Here is a 21933-nt window from a genome sequence, read left to right on the forward strand (position 1 = left end):
CCCTTCCCGCGTCCATGATTGTTGTGATGATAATTGTGGGGGAGTGGTTGAAGTCTATCAGCTAGAAAGTTACTTGGCAGTTTACGCTTAAATATTTTTACTGATTAAATAAATTAGATATAACTTTATTGAGCTTTAGAGGTACTAGAAAATTGACTTTAATAATAATAATAATAGATTTATTTTGTTAGCGCTTTTACAGGTGCTCAAATACGCTTTACAGATATAGTGAAAATAAAAGAAAGGAACAACAAATAAATATATTTTAAAGTTAAAGTCAAATAATACAAAAACAATCACACATTAAAAGCCAGATTGAAGAGGTGAGTTTTTGTGAGTTTTTTGAAGGAGGTGAGGTCAGTGCAGTCTCTGATGGGTTGTGGGAGTGAGTTCCAGAGGGAGGGGGCAACGATGGCCCCCAGGTCCGGTGATTGTTGTGGGTGGGGATGGATAGGAGGTTGGCTTCTGATGAGCGGAGGCAGTGGGAAGGGGTGTGGTGGTGCAGCAGGTCTGTGAGGTAGGGGGGGCCTGATTGTTGAGGGCTTTGTGAGTAATGAGGAGGACTTTGAAGTTGATTCTTTGACAGACGGGGAGCCAGTAGAGGTTCTGGAGGACGGGAGTGATGTGGTCTCGGGAGTGGGTGAGGAGGCGGGCAGCAGAGTTCTGGATATGTTGGAGTTTATTGAGGAGGTTGGATGGTATGCCGTAGAGCAGGGGTACTCAAATACAAATCTTAAAGGTCCAAAATAAATGTTTCAATAAGACAAAGGTCCGTTTATTACGGTCATTCAAACTTTTAAACAATTGCAACAAGAATCTTAACACGAGGTTGCAAAAACAAAAATAATCTGTATATGCAGCAGTTTTTATTGTTATTGTGTCTGTGCTTGACCCCTCAGAGTCACAGTGTAAGAGCTGCACAGTTATGAATAAAGGCAGCTGCACCCTTACCTCTTTCATTCAGCATTCCCATTATTGCTTTATAAATGTCTTGCCCCCTTGTGTGTCCACTGAGGTTCGTCAGGCCCAACACATCTTCAACAAACTCCCCCTTTGCCTCATCATAAAAACTCACAAACACTAGCAACTGAGCATTGTCAGTGGAGTCATCCACAGCCAAGGAAAGGCACTGTGCGTTTTTTATTCCATCACAAAGCTGATTAATCAAATCACCAGCCAGTATTTATGTTCTTCTGGTTGCTGTGGAATCTGAGAGGGGGATTTGCTTGATTTTACCTGTTATTTCCTCTTTTTGTTTGCCTTCAACATGGTCTCCATCACTTCAGTCATGCATTCTTTTATACTTCAGTTATTATCCAGTGGAATGTCCTTACCTACTGGCCTAGTTAAATCAAAGTGGTTATTTTTTTTTGGCTGGGCAGTGTAGTTTTACACACCGTCTGATTTGACTTTCTCAGGACTTTAAACTGTTTTTTGGGGGCAGACCCCCTCAAAGAAAAATAAAATGTACACACGTAAGGTCATCATCTTAATAGTTTTGTATGCTCATCCGTGAGCAGAGCATCAAGTTGACATGTCTATTACAGCTGAATGCGGCGATTACCATTTTGTTCAGCAAAACGCCTCACAAACTTATTACGGCCCGTCCACACAGCGGCGTGCGTTGAAGCTTCCAACGCTTCTGCCCATTCACTTTGAATGGGGTGACGTCACTTTTAGCCGAACTGCATCGTGGGAAGCGACGCGGAGCGTTGCTGGCGTGGCTCGCTGCAAAAGTTGAGCAATGTTCAACTTTTGACGCCTCGGCAGAAGCGTCAGCCAATCGAATCATATGCCAGTACAAGCTCTAGCCAATCAAACCGCTGCTTGTGTGTCAGGGGCGGGAGATTCATGTGATTGGTTATTGGTCGAGTGTCAAACACGCCCGCCGGCAAGCGTCAACGCACGCCGCTGTGTGGACGGGCCGTTAAGATCAACAGCTTTAGTGCGTTTTGATTAAATGCTGAGTACAGCCAAACTGACAGTCTCTTCTCTGTCAGTGTAGACCGCAAATACCTCATTCCTTCAGTGGTGCTTGGGTCCGAATGCTTCTCGTTTTGCGCCGTCCCGTTCAAATGAAATCGCCGCCAATCATATGTCCACGCTTGCGCCAGGACCGGGGGAGGGGTTACATGACGTGCATCTTGTGCTGCATTCACTTGCACTCGGACATTAGAGACTTTCTCTCATAAATGTCCGATGAGCCACAACTTTTCTTTCAAAACAAAGATGCCAACTGGGGTGGCAAGGCCTATTTTTAGGGTGTCAGTTGCCACCCCGGTAGGTGAAACTAGGCTACTAGCTACAGTACAGATGGAACTAGATGAGCTGTTAACTCTCGCTCTGAATTTTCTTTTTTAAAACTCTCGCTCTGACTCAGACAGGTGGAAAGAGACGAGACACACATTTTTCCCACCCGCATTCCGCGAAGACCCGCCCTACTGTGCCTCTGATTCGCAGATTGTTTGGGGGGAAAAACGCTGACGGGATGCTGAATGTGATTGGACCAATGCGTTGACAGACACACACAGACAGTGGAACAGGACATGCAGAGCGCCGTTTGCAGTCTATGGACATAGCGGATCATTTTAACTCGTTGCGTTGTGGCGATGTCTCGCAGATGACACAGATAATACATATGAAAAGTATAATTTGCTCAGAGTCCAGAGACAGTTGTGGTTCGGTCCGGATCCGAACCACAACTGACTGTCGAAGATGACTCCGAGGTTGCGGATGTGAGGGGGGGGGGAGATAGAGTGTGGCTGTCAATGGTGAAGTTGACATCCTGGATGGCTTTGGTACGGGATGGGGGGCCAATGATGATGATGTCTGATTTGGCACTGTTCAGTTGGAGATAGTTTGTTTGCATCCATGCTTTTATTTCTGAGAGACAGTTGGTGAGAGTGGAGTGTGTTGTGGGGGTGATGGTTTTTGTTGAGATATAAAGTTGGATGTCATCGGCGTAGCAGTGAAATTGAAGGTTGTGGCGACTAATTATTTTGCCAAGGGGGAGCATGTAGAGGATGAAGAGGAGGGGGCCAAGCACCGAACCCTGGGGGACGCCTTGGGACAGAGGAGCAGTGGAGGAGGTGCAGTTGTTGATGTTGATAAACTGATGTCTGTTGGTGAGGTATGGATTTCAGCCAGGAGAGTGCAGTGTCGGTGATGTTGAGTGATGATTCGAGGAGGGACAGCAGGATGGCGTGGTTGATGGTGTCGAATGCTGCGGTGAGGTCGAGGAGGATGAGGATGTTCAGGTTGCCGGAGTCAGAGGAGAGGAGGAGGTCGTTTGTGATTTTCAGAAGAGCTGTTTCTGTGCTGTGTTTTGATCGGAAACCGGATTGAAATGGCTCAAAGAGGTCTTTGGAGCTGAGGTGGGATTTAAGTTGTGAGGCAATGACACGTTCAAGTATTTTTGACAGAAAGGGGAGATTTGAGATGGGCCGGAAGTTGGACATGATGTCAGGTGTGAGTCCAGGTCTTTTGAGAATGGGTGTGACAGCAGCCAGTTTGAGAGAGGGGGGAACTGATCCAGACCTGAGGGAGGAGTTAATGATGGTGGCGATGAGTTGGGAGATGGCAGGGAGGCTCTCTTTAACAAATTTGGAGGGCATTGGGTCAAGTGTGCAGGTGGAGTTAATTCCTGAAGTCATGAAGTCGGACATTTGCATGGGGGTCAGTGTCACAGGGGAGAAGTGGGACAGGGGCTGTGAGGTGAAGGGGGGGAGCCAGGGGGTGCTGATGAGGGTGTCAGATTGCTGTAAATGTTGCTGATTTTGGTTTGGAAAAACGAGAGGAAGGAGTTGCACTGTTCGGTGGTGAAGGATGAGGTGGCGTTGTCACAGGGTTTGAGAAGTTTGCTGATGGTGGAGAACAGACGCTTGGGGTTGCTGGAGCCAGACTGACTTAGTTGAGTAGTAATTAGTAGTAATTAGACCGGGCTGCTTTGAGTGTGTTACTGTACTGCTGGAGATAGTCTTTGTAGATGTGAAGATGGACTGTTAGTGCGGTTTTCTTGTGTTGGCGTTCAAGTTGACGTTTCCTTGATTTCATTTGGCGGAGTTCGGGGGTATACCAGGGGGCGGAGTGTATGAAAGAGAAATGTTTTGTTTTTGTGGGGGCCAGTTCATTGAGACAGAAGGAGAGGGTGCTGTTATAATAGTCCACAAGTTCAGATGGGTTTTCAGAAAGTGGGGGGGGGGAGACAGACATCTTGCAGGTAATGGAGGCAGTGATTGCTGAAGGTGAGATGGATTTGAGATTTCTGTAGGTTATTGTGCGTTTTTGCTTTTGGGCGGGGATGGGGATGTTGATGTCCATGATGATGGCCAGGGCCCAAGAGTTCAAAACTTTTAATCTCAATCAGATCCGATCAGATTTTGAAATCCCATTTTTTGTGATCCAGGATCAGACAAGTCCGCCAAATGTTGTCCCTGGAGTTCAAAGCAATTCAGGATAGGATCAGCCTGATCCAGATTACGACTTTTCAAGATGACTAGATCCTGAATATCAGTGCTTTAATCCTACCGAGCGCCATCTAGTAGATATGAAAAATACTACAAGGAAGACAAGAGACCACATTGCAGAGACATCTATAATGTCTAATTATATTTTTTTATTTGAAAGGTGATGACAGATGATGGACTTTTTTTTTGTTGAAGATATTTTTACTTTAATCTAAATTACATTTGTGATTGACAATCTTTGCTGTGATACCTTTATGAGCATAAACATTTATGTCATCGACATTTGGTTGAAAACAAAATAGGCCACCACAAACGTGAGCAACAAATGGAAAAAATAAAATGTATGTCCCATGAAGGCTAAAAATTGTGTATTATTTCAGTTAACAAACTTTGCCATCTAATTGACATTGAAACATATTTTAAAATAAATTGTAAAGTACATTTTGCTCTGGTAATCCACTGGAAATCCACCCCTCTGGTGGGATCAGGATAATCCAGTTTTTTGGGATCAAACTGATCCCAATCCTGTGTTGTCGGTTTGAACTACCCGTTTTGAAGATTTGATCCAGATTAAAGCTTGGATTGGATTTCCTGATCTGATCGGATATCAAAGTGATCCTAATCCTGTTTTTTGATTTTGAACTCCCCAAAAGATAAATCTGATCCGACCAGATAGGGATTAAAAGTTTTGAACTCCTGGGCCCAGGTGATCAGAGATGTGGAGATTGAGGCTGGACAGATGATGGATGGTGAGACCAGTGGAGCAGACCAAGTCCAGGATGTGACCACGGCTGTGTGTTGGGAAGTTGATGTGTTGAGAGAAGTTGCAGCAGTGAAGGTGTAGCGGCCATAATCCCCGTCCACTTTTATTTTGAAGGCATGTTTTGGGCACTGGGTAATTAGAGCACCTGGTGTAATTGTATATATTGGAGACAGGTGGGTGGTGGGAGCGAGAGCACTAGTAGGCAAATGGTTTTTGATCAGGGTGTTTCAAGCTACACAAGGGAAAGCCATAGGAAAGGCTTAAGGAAAGAGATATAGGAAAGAGATATAGGAAACCTGTTCATTGTATTTTGTTATAGTAATAAAATGCACAACGGAGAATCTTGTCTGGACCTGGATCATTGCCCTGCGTAAGATCCGCTAACTAGTGCCTCAGCGGCTGTTAAGTTAACTATCTGTTTTAGTTCTATAGGATTTTGGCCGCTACAAAAGGGTTTCCTTAAATTCAGAGGCATATTACAGATGGGGATATGGCAGAAAGCTGAGTGAGAATGTCAGAGAGGTCGGAGAGAAAGGAGGGGTTTGGCTTCGGGGGACGGTAGATGATGGCTGTGACCAGGGGAGTGGGACCAGAGAGTTTGAAGATCAGGTGTTCAAATGAAGAAACATCAGGGATGGGGATTATGGTAGCTTTTATTTCCTTTCTGATAATAGCAGCTATACCACCACCCCGCCCTTGTGGGCGAGGTTTGTCAATGTACACTCTCAGAAAAAAAGGTACGAAAAAGACCTTAAAAAGGTACAAACGCTTGTCACTGGGGTGGTACCCTAAAGGTACAAAAAAAGGTACAAAAACTATGGGTACAAAGTTGTACCCTTGTACATTGTACCTTTGTATGTACCTCAAGGGTCAAATATGTACCTTTTACATAGGTACATATACATGTACCTTCTGAAATGGTACAAATTTGTCTCTTTAGGGTACCACCCCAGTGACAAGGCTATTTGTACCTTTCAGGTACACATTTGTCACTTTATTGTACCTTTAAAAGTGAGCATAGGTTTTTGTCAGACAAAACAGGCAAAAATCCAAATATTTTAGTTTAATCTAATTTAATCAATATCAAAACACGTTATCCCTCACATCACTCCCATCAGAAAGTCAGCACATAATATAGATGGCAACTTGCATGCTACAACAATAATCAATAAAAGCATCAATTCATTTCCTACGAACGCTGAAAAATGAAAATAAATGTTCAATAACCCATCAATATAGAAAAAAATACTTTTGATATACTGATGACCAACAACCCGTCATCCACAGTATATATATATCAATGGGTGAAACATTCACCAATACAATGAAACACATTTTCATAAATACAGCAATCTATCAAAGCTTCACAATTCTCATTAGTTTGAAATATTCAACAACAATTTGTAATCCACTGCATAGCTATATAAAGATGTGAACATATGACCAGTGTCATACTGGTCACCCAGTCGGTCAGTCAGTCGCAGTCACAATATTACTTGGAAATATTCACCAACAATTTGTCATCCACGGTATAGCTATCAAGAGGTGAAAAATTGATCTCTTGGCCTGGCAGAAAACATGACCAATCAGTGTCATACTGGACTTGGTATGCATGGCAATGTTTAAGATATGATACTGGAATCAGCATTTTCCCACACAAAACCCATTTTGTGTCCATGTTTAAAATGTATTTTACCTAAAAAAACAAGGGAATTTCCTCAGAATGAACTGTAGCAATAACGAAAATGTCTTTTAAGGCATACTTAACATTGTGTAATAAAACCTCAGATACACGTAACAACCTTGCCATTCAAATCAATTCCTACAAAGTTTGAAAGAGCTGTCTGAAGTTGGGCTGGTAAAGATTCAAATGGTGTGCCAATACTCTTTCCTGGTACTTTTTCAAAGTCACATAAAATCTTGGAGGAAAACTCCCAGCACTGTTTGTATTGGTGACGGCTACTTAGTGTTGTAGCTATGTTAATGAAGTTCCTACAATTACTGGCAACATTTTTAAAATACTGATGCTTCCCTTCAAATCGCATGCACCAAAGGGATCGAAGAGGTCCATACATTAACATAAGTCGAGAGTAATGTATCATATAATGGCACTTGGGTGTAATGATCCCAAATACGTCTTTCATTTCTCCGAGGAACTCCTGTACAAGTAAGTCTAACATGGGAAGACACCGCTTTTTTACTGTAGATGCCATGACAATATCTGAAATCTCACGACACAAGAGGAACATTTACTATTTACTATCTGGTGGAACACGGTCTGCTATTAGAAAAGGGAGCAACCTAAAAAGACACCACTTTTGTGATGCAGATCCAACTATTCCTGACTTATTTAAAAGCTTTTCAGACAGCAGTACAGGTCGGTTTGTCTTGTCATTTTGACCAATTGAGAGTTTCTGTAACTCTTCATTTACTTCTGTAATAGTGATATGCTTCTCTCTATGAGCTCGAGTCAAAACAAGTTTTAGAAATAAAGGAATTACTCCTTCTAGTAGATCGTGCATTATGTCTGGGGGAAAGGAGGTAGTTGTGTCAAAATAGGGCAGTTCATCAAATGGACATTTACTCTGTACTCCATATATTGCTTTACTGTCTGGATTTTGTACTATACATTCAAGGTGATATTGGTGAACAGCTGCTGTTCTTAAAACAAAACATTCCTCTGTAAACTTTTCTTTCATTTCATTATAAGTTGCCATGCAATACCTACAAATCCTACCAGAGTTGAATGACATGCTGTACCCAGCAAGCATATGAGCAGAGAGATTACCGCTAGAAATCGTTGCTAGTGCTGCATTAACTTTGTACTCAATCCCACTAACAGATACAGTGAACCCATTCGTTGCTAGATCTTTGAGATCATCAAGCATTGGTTTCAATATGACATCCCAACCACATTGTTTTACATATGAATAACGCACAAGTAAAGCTAAATGAATATTCTTCAATTGAGACCGATAGCGCCCGTCCATATTACCGATTGAATAATAAAAGGCACACAATTTGTGTTTGTTACGTTTAGAACCTAAAGGGTTCACTACTTCAAACTCATCCTCATAAAAATGTAGTCGTAAGGAATTCGGATGATGCATGAAGAATGGGTGCTCTGCAAAGTAGACCCCATCGGAATAGTCACTTAAAACACCTTCATTTTTTTGTTGGTTATTGTAAGACTGTATTTCTTCCCAAACATCTACGTGGGAGCAATATTTACGCAGCACTTGACTAAGAGGAACATAGGAGTAGCTGCCCAGTTTGTGTCCTGAAGAACCTCTTGAAGTGTACTGAACAGGTTCAGTCATATCGAGTTTTGACTTGCAATGCTCTTTCAGCTTGTATTTAGACCTAATCACATTTGATGCTTCTTCAAAAAAATCCTTAGATTGTAAAACATTCTGAATTTCAGGGTTTTCTGACATGTTAAAGCCACTTTTGTTTAGGTGGTAGGCTATGAATGCATCATAGTTTTCCTTAAAAAAAGAAAACAAAAAATTGACATCATCAAGGATTTCCTCCTGTACCAACAGTGGAAGATTATTTTTTTCTCTACATTTTAGAATAAAACTAACAAGGTTCTCACTAAACGATGTCAACAGTTCATTCAAGCAGGGAGGCTGTTCGGCCATGCCATTTGTGGAGGGATCATTTTCTGCAGCGGCATCTTCATTTTCAAGGTCCATAGGGGGCTCATGCTCTTCGTCATCAGAGGGCAAAATGGAGTGCTTGTGTTTTCTGTACATGTGTCTTCTGAAAGACTCATATTTTGAAAATGTACTTTGACAATCATTCAATCCACAAGTTATGTTAAAATTAGACTCATGAGCATGTATAAGTCCAACATGCTGTACTAATTTCATTAGTGTGAATGTTCTTCGAGAGCACTTGGGACATTGATGTAGGCGAGGCATTAGTATAACTGGTTAAGAATTCTGATAACAGTGGTCGAGAGCGGCTTATCCCCCTCCTCAGATATTTTCAGGATGCAGCGCTGTACGAAGGTCAAGGTGTTCTTACGGTTTGGTGGGTAGGCCATGTTGAAAACGAAATATGCGCAAAAGGCTGCGATGACTCCCTCCTCCAAATAACTGGCCCTGAACAACTCGAACCCATCCGTTTTGACCACACTGGGCCCTCTTCTTGTGAAGGCTGACTTCCAGTTGGTGTGCGTCAGTTGGGTGGTCGGGTAAGGTGTGCCAGGCTAAACACAAAATGGAAAGTAAATTAGTATAACCCAAGTATGTACAGTGGTGCTTGAAAGAGACACGGAAAATCATGTGTCAAGTTCAAATGGAACTCAACATGAACATTTGCAAACAAATGCACATCGGTTGCTCCTTCATTTATAAGAATGAGGCACATTTCCCCCCTCCGGTGTGACAGTGGCTTACCTCTTCCAAAGTAACATGATGCTCCACCTTTTCCTTGAAAATAATTGGCAGGAGAACAAGCCCGGCTTTGAAGTCCATGGCTAGAAGAGAGGAAGACACAGATCAACAAAGATGTCTAAAATTGTAGTGGTGTCTGATTCTCTGTCTATTGTGGCACTGTGGTGAGAAGGTGGATCGGACTTATACAATTGTGAAAATGACCTAAATGGAGCAGGGAAATAAAATAAAAGTAAAGATACAATGTGTGCAGATGTAAGTGAGTTGAATTGATTAAACTCACTCCTCAGTATAAACCGCCCACCCGCACCATTGAATACTAGCATTTCAGTGGCGTAGTTGGTGGTGTTTGAGGTGGTCACAAGAGTTTGTAAGTCAGAGGATGAGATCGTACCCACGTGGGCAAGTGAGGGTGGAAGCTAGGTCGCAGTAGGGCTGTGCAATTAATCTGTGCATTCCCTTTCGCAATGATGCTCTCAATGTGTCTTGCATTACACATCCTGCCCTCCCTAAAAGCCCGCTCGGCCAGGTTGTGTCTTGCAGTCTGTTTAATAAATCCATATAAACACGTTACAAGGGAAGCTTTAGTTGCTGTGTCTTTATTCTCCGATCTCTAGCGTACAGTCAACTTTTACTAACCTCGTCAAGCCGGAGCCTCTTAACTACTTCCTGTTTCCAGGTGAGGGGTTACCAAAATAAGAGTACTGCGTGTAGCAGTATAATTAAACATTACAGGTTGTGAGTGACATTAGTTATCATATTTATATATGTTTAGTAGGTTGTGGAAGTGCGCTCCAAAATATTTGTTTATCTTCTGTATTTATTATTTTGATATTATTTATTTAATTGTAGATATAAATGTTTTTGTTTTTTTTACGTTACGTTACAGGGTAATCAACTGTTAAAACATATTGTTCAAAATATATATTTTTAAAAGTTCAATAAATGGATGTTTTCAAAGTCAATGAATAATCGTGATTAGGATTTTTGCCATAATCGAGCAGCCCTACGACGCAGTGACACCTGTACACAGACAGCATTACCTGGTAGATCTTCGCTCAGTGACTCTTCTCTTGCCTGCAGATATATCTTCTCCAGAGGGGATTTTCCTCTTGCAAGGGCCAGCACCTTGGGTAGAATGAGGAGAAATTCCTCTCTGAAGCGGTGCTGCAGGTTTTCAATGTTGTGGATGCGGTTCATTTCCTCACACAACTGCATAGACGGACAGAAACAAAGACAACACAGTACAATTTAGAGAGGTTGATTGTATGGACGGAACACTACGCGTGCAAGTAGCGAAGGGTTACATATTTTACATACCCCAGCAGGTGTCTTCAAGAATGGATACTTATTGGCGATAGTATCAGCCCGTACCCCCTCAGCCACCTCCTTTCTCCTCCACTGAAATGTCTTGGTCATGGCGTTGGTAACGATGCAGGAATCAGGCTGGGTCTTCAGGTATTGTCGTTTCAAAACCTGTGTGTGTACACCAATGGAGGACTCGTCCTCCCCAAAAACAGAAATGATGTCCTGCAGATAGACAAGACAGATGGAGACAAATGACAAACATGAGCCTGGCTTAATATAGCAGTGCCACCATTTTCTATATACTGTATTTACTGACTCAGTTTTAAGTGTATACAGGCTGATAGGAATAAACTCACTGAAGATCGTCTGACAGAAGTCGTTATGCTTCCCTGGTTATTTTCTGGTGCTTGGGGTGATCTATGATGCCCAAACTTTTGCTTCATGTTTCGAACTACCTCGTGGTGGACCAGGGGCGTCCTTTCAGCTTTGAACCGCCGTTTTAAAGACATATGCCAGGTGTTCTAATCAGAGGAGACAAAGATTTAAATTAACCCAAAACATTTTTGTGAAACTCATTGAGTTTAAAGAGAAGGTAGCAGATGTTTGGCCACTACGGAGCTGTTGAGCTAAAAGGGATTCTTTGTCAGTAGATGGCACCCATGTATTGGTCGCACTTTCATAGCTGACAGACTGTCAATCAAAAGACGGCATGGGCACAGATATGATAGACAGGTGGTTCATCCAATCCCCTGCCAAGTATTTTTGAAAGTGCCTGCCCTTTTCAAAACAGTTTACCATAGAGTCTTCCCAGTTGGTTGTGTGAAACAAACAAATCAGGTATGTCAGGTTATGGAAATCAAAACATATATTGTGATGTAACCCAGATAACACCTCATTAGAAAAAGTTCATTTGTAAATGAGCTCTCGAAAAGGCTTTTGTCCTTAATCGAAAATGCTATAGTGGAGATAACATCTGTCAATTCAACAAACCACATAGGACTATAAAACCAGTAAAAGTAACTTACATATCCATTCCCCTCCATATCCTTCAGGAAAGGATACCTGAAAATCAATGCTTTGGCCACTTTAATATATTCAGAATTTGTCGGATACCTAGAGAAAGCAGGATGAGAAAGTAAGTTAAGTATTTGTATGATCACAATACTGTTGAAGGTGTGCTGACAAATATTTACAATAGCAATATTTACATTGTGTATTGTGCCATCGTCTCATGCAATATCCTCACGATTTTGTGTCTATCAGTAGACACTTTATGGCATGGTTGTTTTGTGTCCAGTTTGGTCTGGATATCTTTGGGGAACGTTGGCAGGGTAAACACAGCAGGGAAACTCCCATATTCTTGACTGCAGGACAAAGAGGCATGAGATTAGCAAAGGACAAAAAAGCTGAAAAATATGTGAGGACATGTGATTATATTTAATCACATTATCGCTATGTGTGAGTGATATTTGATCATCCATGTAATCAATACCCCTTCCCATTCAATCACACACTCCCGTGTCATTGTAAACACATGTTCCTGCTTCCCATGACTGATATTTGTATTCTAATGAAAGTGTCAACCATTTCCCCCCTGATTAGTTAATACATAGAAGTAAAGCTAAGACATGAAAGCTACAACAAAAGTTATCGTAAAAAATAAAAGCAGTTGGTTAGTATTGAGCGTTCAACAAGGTAATGTCACACTTGCCATGTTGGAGAAAGACAGTCATTTGGCAAGATCTCAAAAGTCAGCGTTGTAGATGGCTCTGGCTCCTTCAGCTGGCGTGCAAATTGTAGGAATTTTGCTTGCTTTTTGAAGGAACCTTCAAAGAGGTATGGGACCATCGTCTCGGTCAGGCCATAGGAAATTGCTTCCCCGTCCACATCATTATCTGAAGACACAAATTATGTTAGCAAATCTCAAAATACTTTTCAGAATGTAATCATTCCTAATCCATGCTGACATTATGTCGTTCCACATTCAAGTCAAATCCAATCTCATTGTTAGCAGTTCCAGTTCTAGTCAGGTTAGCAATACATTTGAGTTGATAATAGCCAAGTTTCCCGGGCTGATTTTTAGTCCCAGTCTGCTCAGCACAGCTGTAAGCTATGGCTAACACTCTGCTAGCTACATGGATGGCTAGCTAATGCCCCTTTCACACCAATGCGGTTCCAGGGCCGGTGTTGCAGTATAACGTGAGTCATGACAACTGGCGACATTCTATTATTTTCGTCATAGGAATCGGGGGCGTGTACATTGAGGACCCATTGTTGACTTACCATGTCGATCGCCTCGTTTGTCGTTTACGTTCATCTTTTGCTATATCTGCCTTCCTAAGATCACTTTGATGCACATTCAGTACTCGTATGTGAGGTTGTGGGTGAGAGGTGGATATCGTGATGCTTACAGGGAGGTATCGAACATTACAAAGTAGGTGACTGTGTGGATGCCTGTTCAAAATATTGCAAACTTGAATAAATCATTTAAATTATATATTTGTGTCCGACTTTCATTTGTACATCGTTATTAATGTGATCTATAGTAGCTTTGATAGCTGCCCATACCTTCAGACAGCCTAAAAGTAAAACACAAGTCGTTTATTCACAGCCCGAACGCTCATCGACATGACTGGATCACTCATGACAAGTTGTGATCAGCTCCGAATAAATTGTGATATAAATGCTGTAGCTATTCTCCAGGTAGCCCGTTTTTTTAATGAAATACCTGTATCCCTCTCATCACAACACGACTCTACACTGTGCAGGAAAAACAATTACATACATGAAAATAACCTTGATGCATGGGAATGAAACACACAAACTATCTTCCGTGGCTATACTGATATGTCACAGAACGGTAAACTACAGAAAAGTAAGTCCAGCGGGGCACACGTTGAATACATATAATACAGTAGTTCTATTATGCCTTTAAGCCTATACGTTTAACCCTAAAAACCCCGACCCATTTCTACTTTTGGGGAAATTAAGGGGAACGTCATTTAGACTAAATAGACCTAGAACACATTTCTGACAAGTAACCCCCCCTAGTGTCAAATATCTGAAATGTGACATATGTGTCACATTGGGCTTTAATGGTAAAGTAACTCTTATTTATAACTTCATGAATGAGGATGATTTTTTGGTTTTCCATTTGTTTGAACATACTTTAAATTGAATAATAAAGAATATGTTAACTAAATATAATTGAATCAGCTAAATTAACTGAGCAGATCATAATCGTATTTGTAATTGTGCATATATGTCACTCCGGGTTTACTGTGAATGTTTAGGGTTAATGTCCCGATGTGACATCAGTGTCACAGCAATATTTATGGCATTTGTTTCATATCAATTTCATCAATAAATGTTTCTACAACAGGTTATATGTAATCAGAATCAGAAAAGAGCCGAAGACAGCTTAATGTTTAACAAATGAACATGTCATGTAAGCATTTTTATTCTTAAATGGCTTGAATGTTAACTTTAGCAACAAAAAACCTTTCCAAATGTAGCTAGTTCTGTCACATGTGTTAGCCTGGCACATGGACATCTTGGACATGTTGTTATGGGAACACAAAAGCAAATGACAAGGACCATAACCCACCAGACTGTTCAGTGTGTGTCACTGAGGGACTTCATGAGATAAAAAAGGCTAAAGCTGTATAAGGAACTTTCCAGAACATTTCAAGTTCATGTGACACCTGTGTCTAAGCAATTCTGTCTGCCTTCCGTGTTGCACCATGAGGACCCACTGATATAAAATGTTTAACTGTCTAAGTTGCAATCATGCACTTTTTGGAGGGCTAAGCGCCAGCTTGACATATTTTTCGCTTCATTTATAGAAGGAAAGACAACAGTGATAGTTATGTTTCAGAATAACATTTATTGTAAATTGTTAGAACAATCTCACTGGTCACCGGCTTGAGCTTCAATCTCAGAATCCATGTATTTGTGATCAAAAGTAGGCTAATATAAAAGTAGTGTAGATCATTACATTTCAGACAGTAATATTGTAATGTAACGTAGCCTATTACTTAAAAAAGACAGTAATAAGTAATGTACTGTATTACATTTTGGAAGTAATTTGCCCAACACTGCAGATGATCCAGTCATCTCGATGCTGCATTCGGGCTGTGAATAAACAACTTGTGTTTTACTTTTAGGCTGTCTGAAGGTATGGACAGCTATCAAAGCTACTATACATCACATTAAGAACGATGTACAAATGTTTTATATGTATTCAACTTGTGCCCCGCTGGACTTACGTTTCTGTGGTTGACCGTTACTGTGACATCAGTATAGCCACGGAAGATAGTTTGTGTGTTTCATTCCCATGCATCAAGGTTATTTTCATGTATGTAATTGTTTTTCCTGCACAGTGTAGAGTCGTGTTGTGATGAGAGGGATACAGGTATTTCATTAAAAAAACGGGCTACCTGGAGAATAGCTACAGCATTTATATCACAATTTATTCGGAGCTGATCACAACTTGTCATGAGTGATCCAGTCATGTCGATGAGCGTTCGGGCTGTGAATAAACGACTTGTGTTTTACTTTTAGGCTGTCTGAAGGTATGGGCAGCTATCAAAGCTACTATAGATCACATTAATAACGATGTACAAATGAAAGTCGGACACAAATATATAATTTAAATGATTTATTCAAGTTTGCAATATTTTGAACAGGCATCCACACAGTCACCTACTTTGTAATGTTCGATACCTCCCTGTAAGCGTCACGATATCCACCTCTCACCCACAACCTCACATACGAGTACTGAATGTGCATCAAAGTGATCTTAGGAAGGCAGATATAGCAAAAGATGAACGTAAACGAGGCGATCGACATGGTAAGTCAACAATGGGTCCTCAATGTACACGCCCCCGATTCCTATGACGAAAATAATAGAATGTCGCCAGTTGTCATGACTCACGTTATACTGCAACACCGGTTCGGAGCTAGAGCCTGAAAAGCGTTGGTCTAAAAGCAAGAACCGCATACTTCACGTTTACGTAGGAGTGGGGTGAGATTAACCTGAGCTAACAGTTTAAGTATGGCAAATACAAGTTGTAACAAGCAGTAGCGCTGAGCAAAGTGACTAGAACGCAACCACACACTTATTAAAAAAAAACACACTTTATAAAGTCAGGCAACACTAACCAGGCTTCGTGTGATTCTGTTTATTTGTTCCTTACTTTGACCATCCGTTCGCTGTTATTGATCATTGTGGAGAGCAGGCAGACGTTTTGTTTTGTATTATAGCAGCTATCGGATGGAATCAATACATGGGCTGCACAGGTTGCCATGTCCGACCATCACAAGTAGAATGAACTACATTAATAAACAATGAACCACGGCACTCTGGAGAAAAGTGCAAGGTTGGAGAAGTAGTTATTTAATTTAATCTGGCTTCGTATGATTAAAAGTAACAGGATCATCGACCCAACGCAGTCACCCATTGTTGTTGTGAGCACCGTTGGGGAGAAAATCAGCTACGTAAACGGTAACGTCATGACGCAGCAGCGGCAGCACCAGTCGGGCTCTGGGCGGTGTGAACAAAAAGGGGGGGAAGAAAAACCGGTTTCGAATCAGAAGAGCAAGCACGGAGCTAGAACGGGAGCTGCGTTGGTGTGAAGGGGCATTTCATAGGTAGCTTCGCACACGGCTGCTTCCCGCATAACGTTACATGTCTGCATGTGCTCATGTCAAGCAATCACTACACTAGCACATATGTAGCTAATCTTGAGCTACGGCTAACTAACGTTGTCTTGGAAATGAAGAATCTCTCCTTTATTTAAGCAGAAGAAAATAAATATGAGTGCCTTTTCCACAATGAACAGATTCATGTTGGTCAATAGCCCCGTGTCAGTGAGCTTTAGTGAAAGCCACCATGCTAATCACCCATCCAGCAAAGTAGCCAGACAACTGACACAACGCCTCCATCGCGCGCTCACTGTATGTACATTGTCTTTGAAATAACGTAATGGCTAGCGTCGGCGCTCTGCTAGCTAGGCTAACTATATTCAGTTAGCTAGGTAACGTTAGTTAGCTTCACACACGGTTGCGTTATGACCAATACATTCAAAAACATTTAACCGGCAGTATTTTGTTGTTATCCAGGGACTAGCGTTAGATACCATCTCCCCGGTCTTTTCATGAAAGGCATTAGCCTTAGTTAGCTAAATGTTAGCTACTTGACCAGTCATGAATGAAGGTAAAGTTCACTTACCTCTGAATTTCCTAGCTTCCAGTTCAGTTACTTCTATCCCATATTCTACTACCTTGGTGATAATATCACTAGTGGATAGACAGGTCAAGGCAGAAGTTGTCCCACTGTTCGCCATGTTACATGTAACACCGAGGTCTTTTGAAAAAACGGAGTCTTTCAATCTGGCCAAATATGACCGTTAGATTATCTCCCTCTCTTAACCAATCAGGTGTTGTGTAACATTAACGTCTATTTCTCAGCGAAGCACAGCAATAATAATTAAAATTAAATTAAACCAAGTTTATTATCACATATCATTCATGAAATTAGTGAAATAGCCTACTTGTAAAACAAAAAAAACAAAAAAAAAAATATATATAATAATAATATTTTTAAACCGTTCAATACGTTCAAATACCTGAAAAAATTACAAACAGCCCGTTATTTTTGATAAACTGTCCACTTATTGGTGATCTACATGGTTACTTTCAACCCTGAACAAATATTAAAACTTAATAAAGTGAGCAGAGCCACTGCAGGCTATAGGCATTCACTATGTGAAGGGTACACTTATGTACCTTTTCCGCAATACATATGTAATGCGTACCTTTTACTTGAAAAGGGTACTTATTAGTACCATACAGGAGCATGAGTGTACCTTTAAGGGTACATTTGTATATTTTGTACCTTAAAGAACAAAAATGTACCTGTACTGTACCTTTATTTCTGACAGTGTATGTGAATCCTGCTGGGGTGATTTGATTTAAAGAAAAATAGTCCAGGGGTTTTTGCCATGTTTCGGTCAGATACAGAAAGTATAGTATAGTAGACTTTGTTACCTTGAGACAAAGCCAGGATACAGTATTTATTTTCTAGTCTCATAGTTTGTGCTAACTAACCAGCTGTAGCTTACAGTATTTAATGTTGATACAAAAAGGGCTTCTGTATTCTAATCTAACTCGCGACAAGAAAGACATTAAGTGAATTACTGAATTATGCTTTAAGGTTGCAAAAAATAGGCATCCAATTATTTTTATAGTTAACTCCTCCTCTGAGTTATGTCTTATTGATCATGTGTCTTTAGTGTCACTTTAGACAACATATTCCACTTTCTGATGAATTCCTTTGAATCATTTTTAACACACACTCATCACTGTAGCTGAAACGCTTGACAACAGCCTCCAGTTTTAGCTGATGCGGTGGTCCCACATCGTGAACATCACCCTGATGATGTGACCTGCTTCACATAAATAAAAAGCCTCCACCATGCAGACTGTCACATGCTAATGATGAGTGGGAAATGACAAAACTGTTACCACAGGCTTCTAAATGAAGACCGAACACACCAATTCTCATGTCTTGCTTGCGTCCATTCTGCTGACTCATGCATTTCCAAGGTCAGACCACATCCTTCAACTGCAACACATAAATACGAGTGTTTGCTTCAAGGTAATGTTGAAGAGCATTCACCGTCACATCAGAGAGAGATAAGGAAAATGTTGTGCCCAAGGGATTTCATTGTTTTTATCTCGTGTGTGGTCCTTCTCATTGTCCAATCATGTGAGTAAAACATTATTTGTATTGCAGGCATTTACTTTGTGATATCTACCTCACTCATGTAAGCATGCAGAATGCATAGTAAGTAATGCGTTACTTTCAATATTACAGTGCAGCTGAGGCAGAGTGTTGCAATTTATTTGGTTTACCATTTATTGATTCATTTCTACACTTTTTTCAAAATTATTGAACTGTTCTTATTGAATTATTGTTCTGTTTAAGGTCATGGTTCTGAGATTATTGGAGGGAAAGAAGTGGCTCCCCACTCTCTGCCTTTCATGGCTCTGATGCAGCCTCCGTACTGTGGAGGGACACTGATCCATCCAAAATGGGTCCTGACTGCTGCCCACTGTAAAAAGTAAGAGCATGATACAAACATTCCTATACACTAAAACTATTGTATAACCTATACTGATGATATATGTTTTATATAATATTATAATCATTTTCATCTCAATGAAGAAATGATTCTGCACTTTGGTAAAACAGTCAAAGTTAACCTGAAATACTATTCATGGTAAAAAAAGAAAAGAAAAAGGAAACTACTGTTTGCACTGAGGTTCATTTTCCATTTCTGATAGCAACTCTTGAACACCCACAAATAACAGACACATGAGTCCAACACAGACGTAAACAACGTACTTCAAGACAGAGACTGAAAGGTTGTGAGAATAGGATTGCCCAAGTATTGGATGCAAAAGCAGATTTATAAAAGCAAGTATGAATTTAGCGCTATCGAAGATACATTTTAAAATGGATTGTAAACTCTGTTTTCTGCTTTCGCAGCTTTACAAAAGTGATTCTGGGAGTGCACTCAATCAAAGGAGATGTAAAAGATTCCAGGCAGGTCCGCAAAGTGAAAAGTTTTCCTCATCCCTGCTATGATACAACAGAACACATCAATGACCTCATGCTGCTCAAGGTAAATTGTAATCACAAGTAACCAAGTTGAAGCAAAGGTGCAAAATATGCAATCTAGGAAACAGTTAAAGATGATTCAGGAGCATATTTCGTTGAACTTAATATATGCTTTTTGGTTTGGCAAGGCAGGAGAGCCTGTCTTGTTTGTTTTATCTGTCTAACCAAGTGCAATACAACTTGTTTTAACTTGAAGGAAGTATATTTAGTGAAAGTGGAATCATTTTCAAGCTTTAATAGGTTGCTATAAGTACAATGACACCAACGTAGGGAAATGGTACAAAACATTAAAAAAAGAAAGACAAAGAGCATTCATTTCATAAGCCTTACATTTCTGAAAGACAACATACAGGTGGTCAGCATCAAACCTTTTTTTTTTATCTCAGCTTGACAAACCGGTGAAGCAAACCAAGACGGTGAAATGTCTCCCGTTGGGGGACACCATCAAATATCCAGGAGCTGGCACCAGCTGTCTGGTGGCTGGATGGGGAAAAACAAACAACATCGCCAAGACTGTTTCAGATGTCCTGAGGTCTGTCAATGTGACCGTGATCGATAGAATGGAGTGCAACTCTCCTAAGCATTACAACCTGAAGCCTTTTATCACCAGGGGCCACATATGTGCTGGTTCAGTCGTGAAAGAGGTGGCTGATACCTGTGGGGTGAGTGCATTTCGATTTTTTTGTAAAGGAAATAAACTGCCTGTCACCCCTTAACTCATGCGTATGTGTCTTAATATGTAATGTTGTATATTTATTATCTCTCCAGGGGGATTCAGGAGGCCCACTGTTGTGCAATGGAGCCCTGGTTGGTGTCACTTCTTTTGGAAAGAATTGTGGCATGAAAAAATACCCGGGTGTGTACTCTTTTCTCTCAGAAAAACAAATAATCTGGATCAAGAAGACAATGAAAAAGTCTGAAATATAATCAGCCCAGTTCGTTAATGTCTATTTATGTGCTAATAGTATGCTACGTTATCCTCCTTACTGTAAAAGGAATAAATGTACATTATATGTTTTCTTGAGGGATTTTTCTAAATCAATGTAGAAAAGCGCTATATTTTCTTCAGGGGAAAGCAAAACTCCAAAGCAATCCGCCAACCAGACAGATTCAGAAGCTTAAATAGATTATAACTCAAGTCATATGGATATATTTTATAATTAGGTTGATTCTCAGGCATGTCCCTTTTTTTCCTCGTCATTACAACTGCATGAAAACACAAAACCAATTATATTTATTCTTAGACATCCATATATCTTTCTTTCTTATTTTCAAGATCAAGATTGAGATTCAAGGCTTTTATTGTCATTTGTACATAGCTACAGTATGTCAATGAAAATCTTAGGTCACAGGCTCCTCCAACGGTGCAACATATTCGTAATTTTGTATTACTATTATAATAGGTTTCCATTACAGAAGCTCCTGTAGTTTCACACGTTCATGGCATCAAAGATTTGTGTTTCAGTTCTCTGTTCTCAGGTTGTGTGAGCTCTTTGTCTAAATAAAAAAAATGTTGATGTTTCAGTAAGCATGACAGCACATGTTTGTGTTTTTCTCTCTTGCTGCTCTTGAGGTTGTCTGTCATAATGCCGAAACGCTTCCTGCATGAGACAATTACAGTAATGTCAATGCAGAGAACATGGAGTTCTTAACTATAAAGAAAAAAAAGCCTCTGCTGATGGTGCACTTACTTAGACCACACCACAAGAGACAAATTCACACAGCGTATCTTAAGACCCCCACAGGAAACGTTCAAAAAAGGGTGCATGAGTCTTGCAACATGCCTTCATTCAAATGCAGTGAACACATAATAAATATGTCCACATCCAGCAAAAGGAAATATTTGCTGTGGTAATCAAAGTGTGCACAGTCATATTTCGAAAGGATTGATCATCAGCTTCTTTGTCTTTCTTATCTTAAACACTGTTGTTCTCTTTTATTGCTGTGGGCTGAAATCATTATGTGCTCCCCTAAATTCTTGTGGGTTTATCGTTTCACACACAAATCAGCAGAGTCATACACCCGGCCGTTATGACCTGCGAATGACTGTAAATGTTGCACTGACGCTCAGTTTTCATCACCAGGTGGTGCTCTCTACTGCATTTAGTGATGCAGTCATGCTAGTCTTTACAACAGTTCAGTGGAAATGGTTAAATCTAGTATCTAACTTACAATTGATACAAAACTGATGCAAAAAGTTAAAGGCAATACACATCCGTGGTTGCATTTAGTACAACCACATTAACAATAACGTTTTTTTTTAGATCATTTTAAAATGACTGAAAAGTAATTAATAAGCATACAAAT

At 40.5% G+C, this 21933-nt stretch overlaps 2 protein-coding genes across 6 annotated transcripts; one reads left to right on the top strand and one right to left on the bottom strand.

Annotated features, from left to right (window-relative positions):
• Positions 1-7498: 7498 nt before the first annotated feature.
• Positions 7499-17348, bottom strand: LOC117559720 (sterile alpha motif domain-containing protein 3-like). 3 transcript variants are annotated; one of them, XM_034236410.1, is made up of 9 exons: positions 17173-17348; positions 12652-12835; positions 12149-12304; positions 11966-12053; positions 11297-11461; positions 10953-11162; positions 10676-10844; positions 9636-9715; positions 7499-9445 (listed from the first exon to the last, which is right to left on the bottom strand). In XM_034236410.1, the coding sequence occupies exons 1-9, from the start codon at positions 17285-17287 to the stop codon at positions 9155-9157; spliced, it is 1458 nt and encodes a 485-aa protein (XP_034092301.1). In that variant the 5' UTR covers positions 17288-17348; the 3' UTR covers positions 7499-9154. The 3 variants fall into 3 exon arrangements, with proteins under 3 accessions (XP_034092301.1, XP_034092314.1, XP_034092308.1); XM_034236423.1 differs by having other exon boundaries at positions 12187-12304; positions 17173-17272; XM_034236417.1 differs by lacking the exon at positions 17173-17348 and having other exon boundaries at positions 12149-12299.
• On the top strand, positions 15714-21150 carry LOC117559738 (granzyme A-like). Of its 3 annotated transcripts, none has more exons than XM_034236434.1 (5): positions 15714-15792; positions 18931-19066; positions 19495-19630; positions 20013-20288; positions 20395-21150. In XM_034236434.1, the coding sequence occupies exons 2-5, from the start codon at positions 18987-18989 to the stop codon at positions 20551-20553; spliced, it is 651 nt and encodes a 216-aa protein (XP_034092325.1). In that variant the 5' UTR covers positions 15714-15792; positions 18931-18986; the 3' UTR covers positions 20554-21150. The 3 variants fall into 3 exon arrangements, with proteins under 3 accessions (XP_034092325.1, XP_034092326.1, XP_034092322.1); XM_034236435.1 differs by lacking the exon at positions 15714-15792 and adding an exon at positions 15877-15966; XM_034236431.1 differs by lacking the exon at positions 15714-15792 and adding an exon at positions 17951-18711.
• The last annotated feature ends 783 nt before the right edge of the window (positions 21151-21933 follow it).

This window comes from Gymnodraco acuticeps, unplaced genomic scaffold (genome assembly GCF_902827175.1).
Source record: "Gymnodraco acuticeps unplaced genomic scaffold, fGymAcu1.1, whole genome shotgun sequence".
NCBI classification, from domain to species: domain Eukaryota; kingdom Metazoa; phylum Chordata; class Actinopteri; order Perciformes; family Bathydraconidae; genus Gymnodraco; species Gymnodraco acuticeps.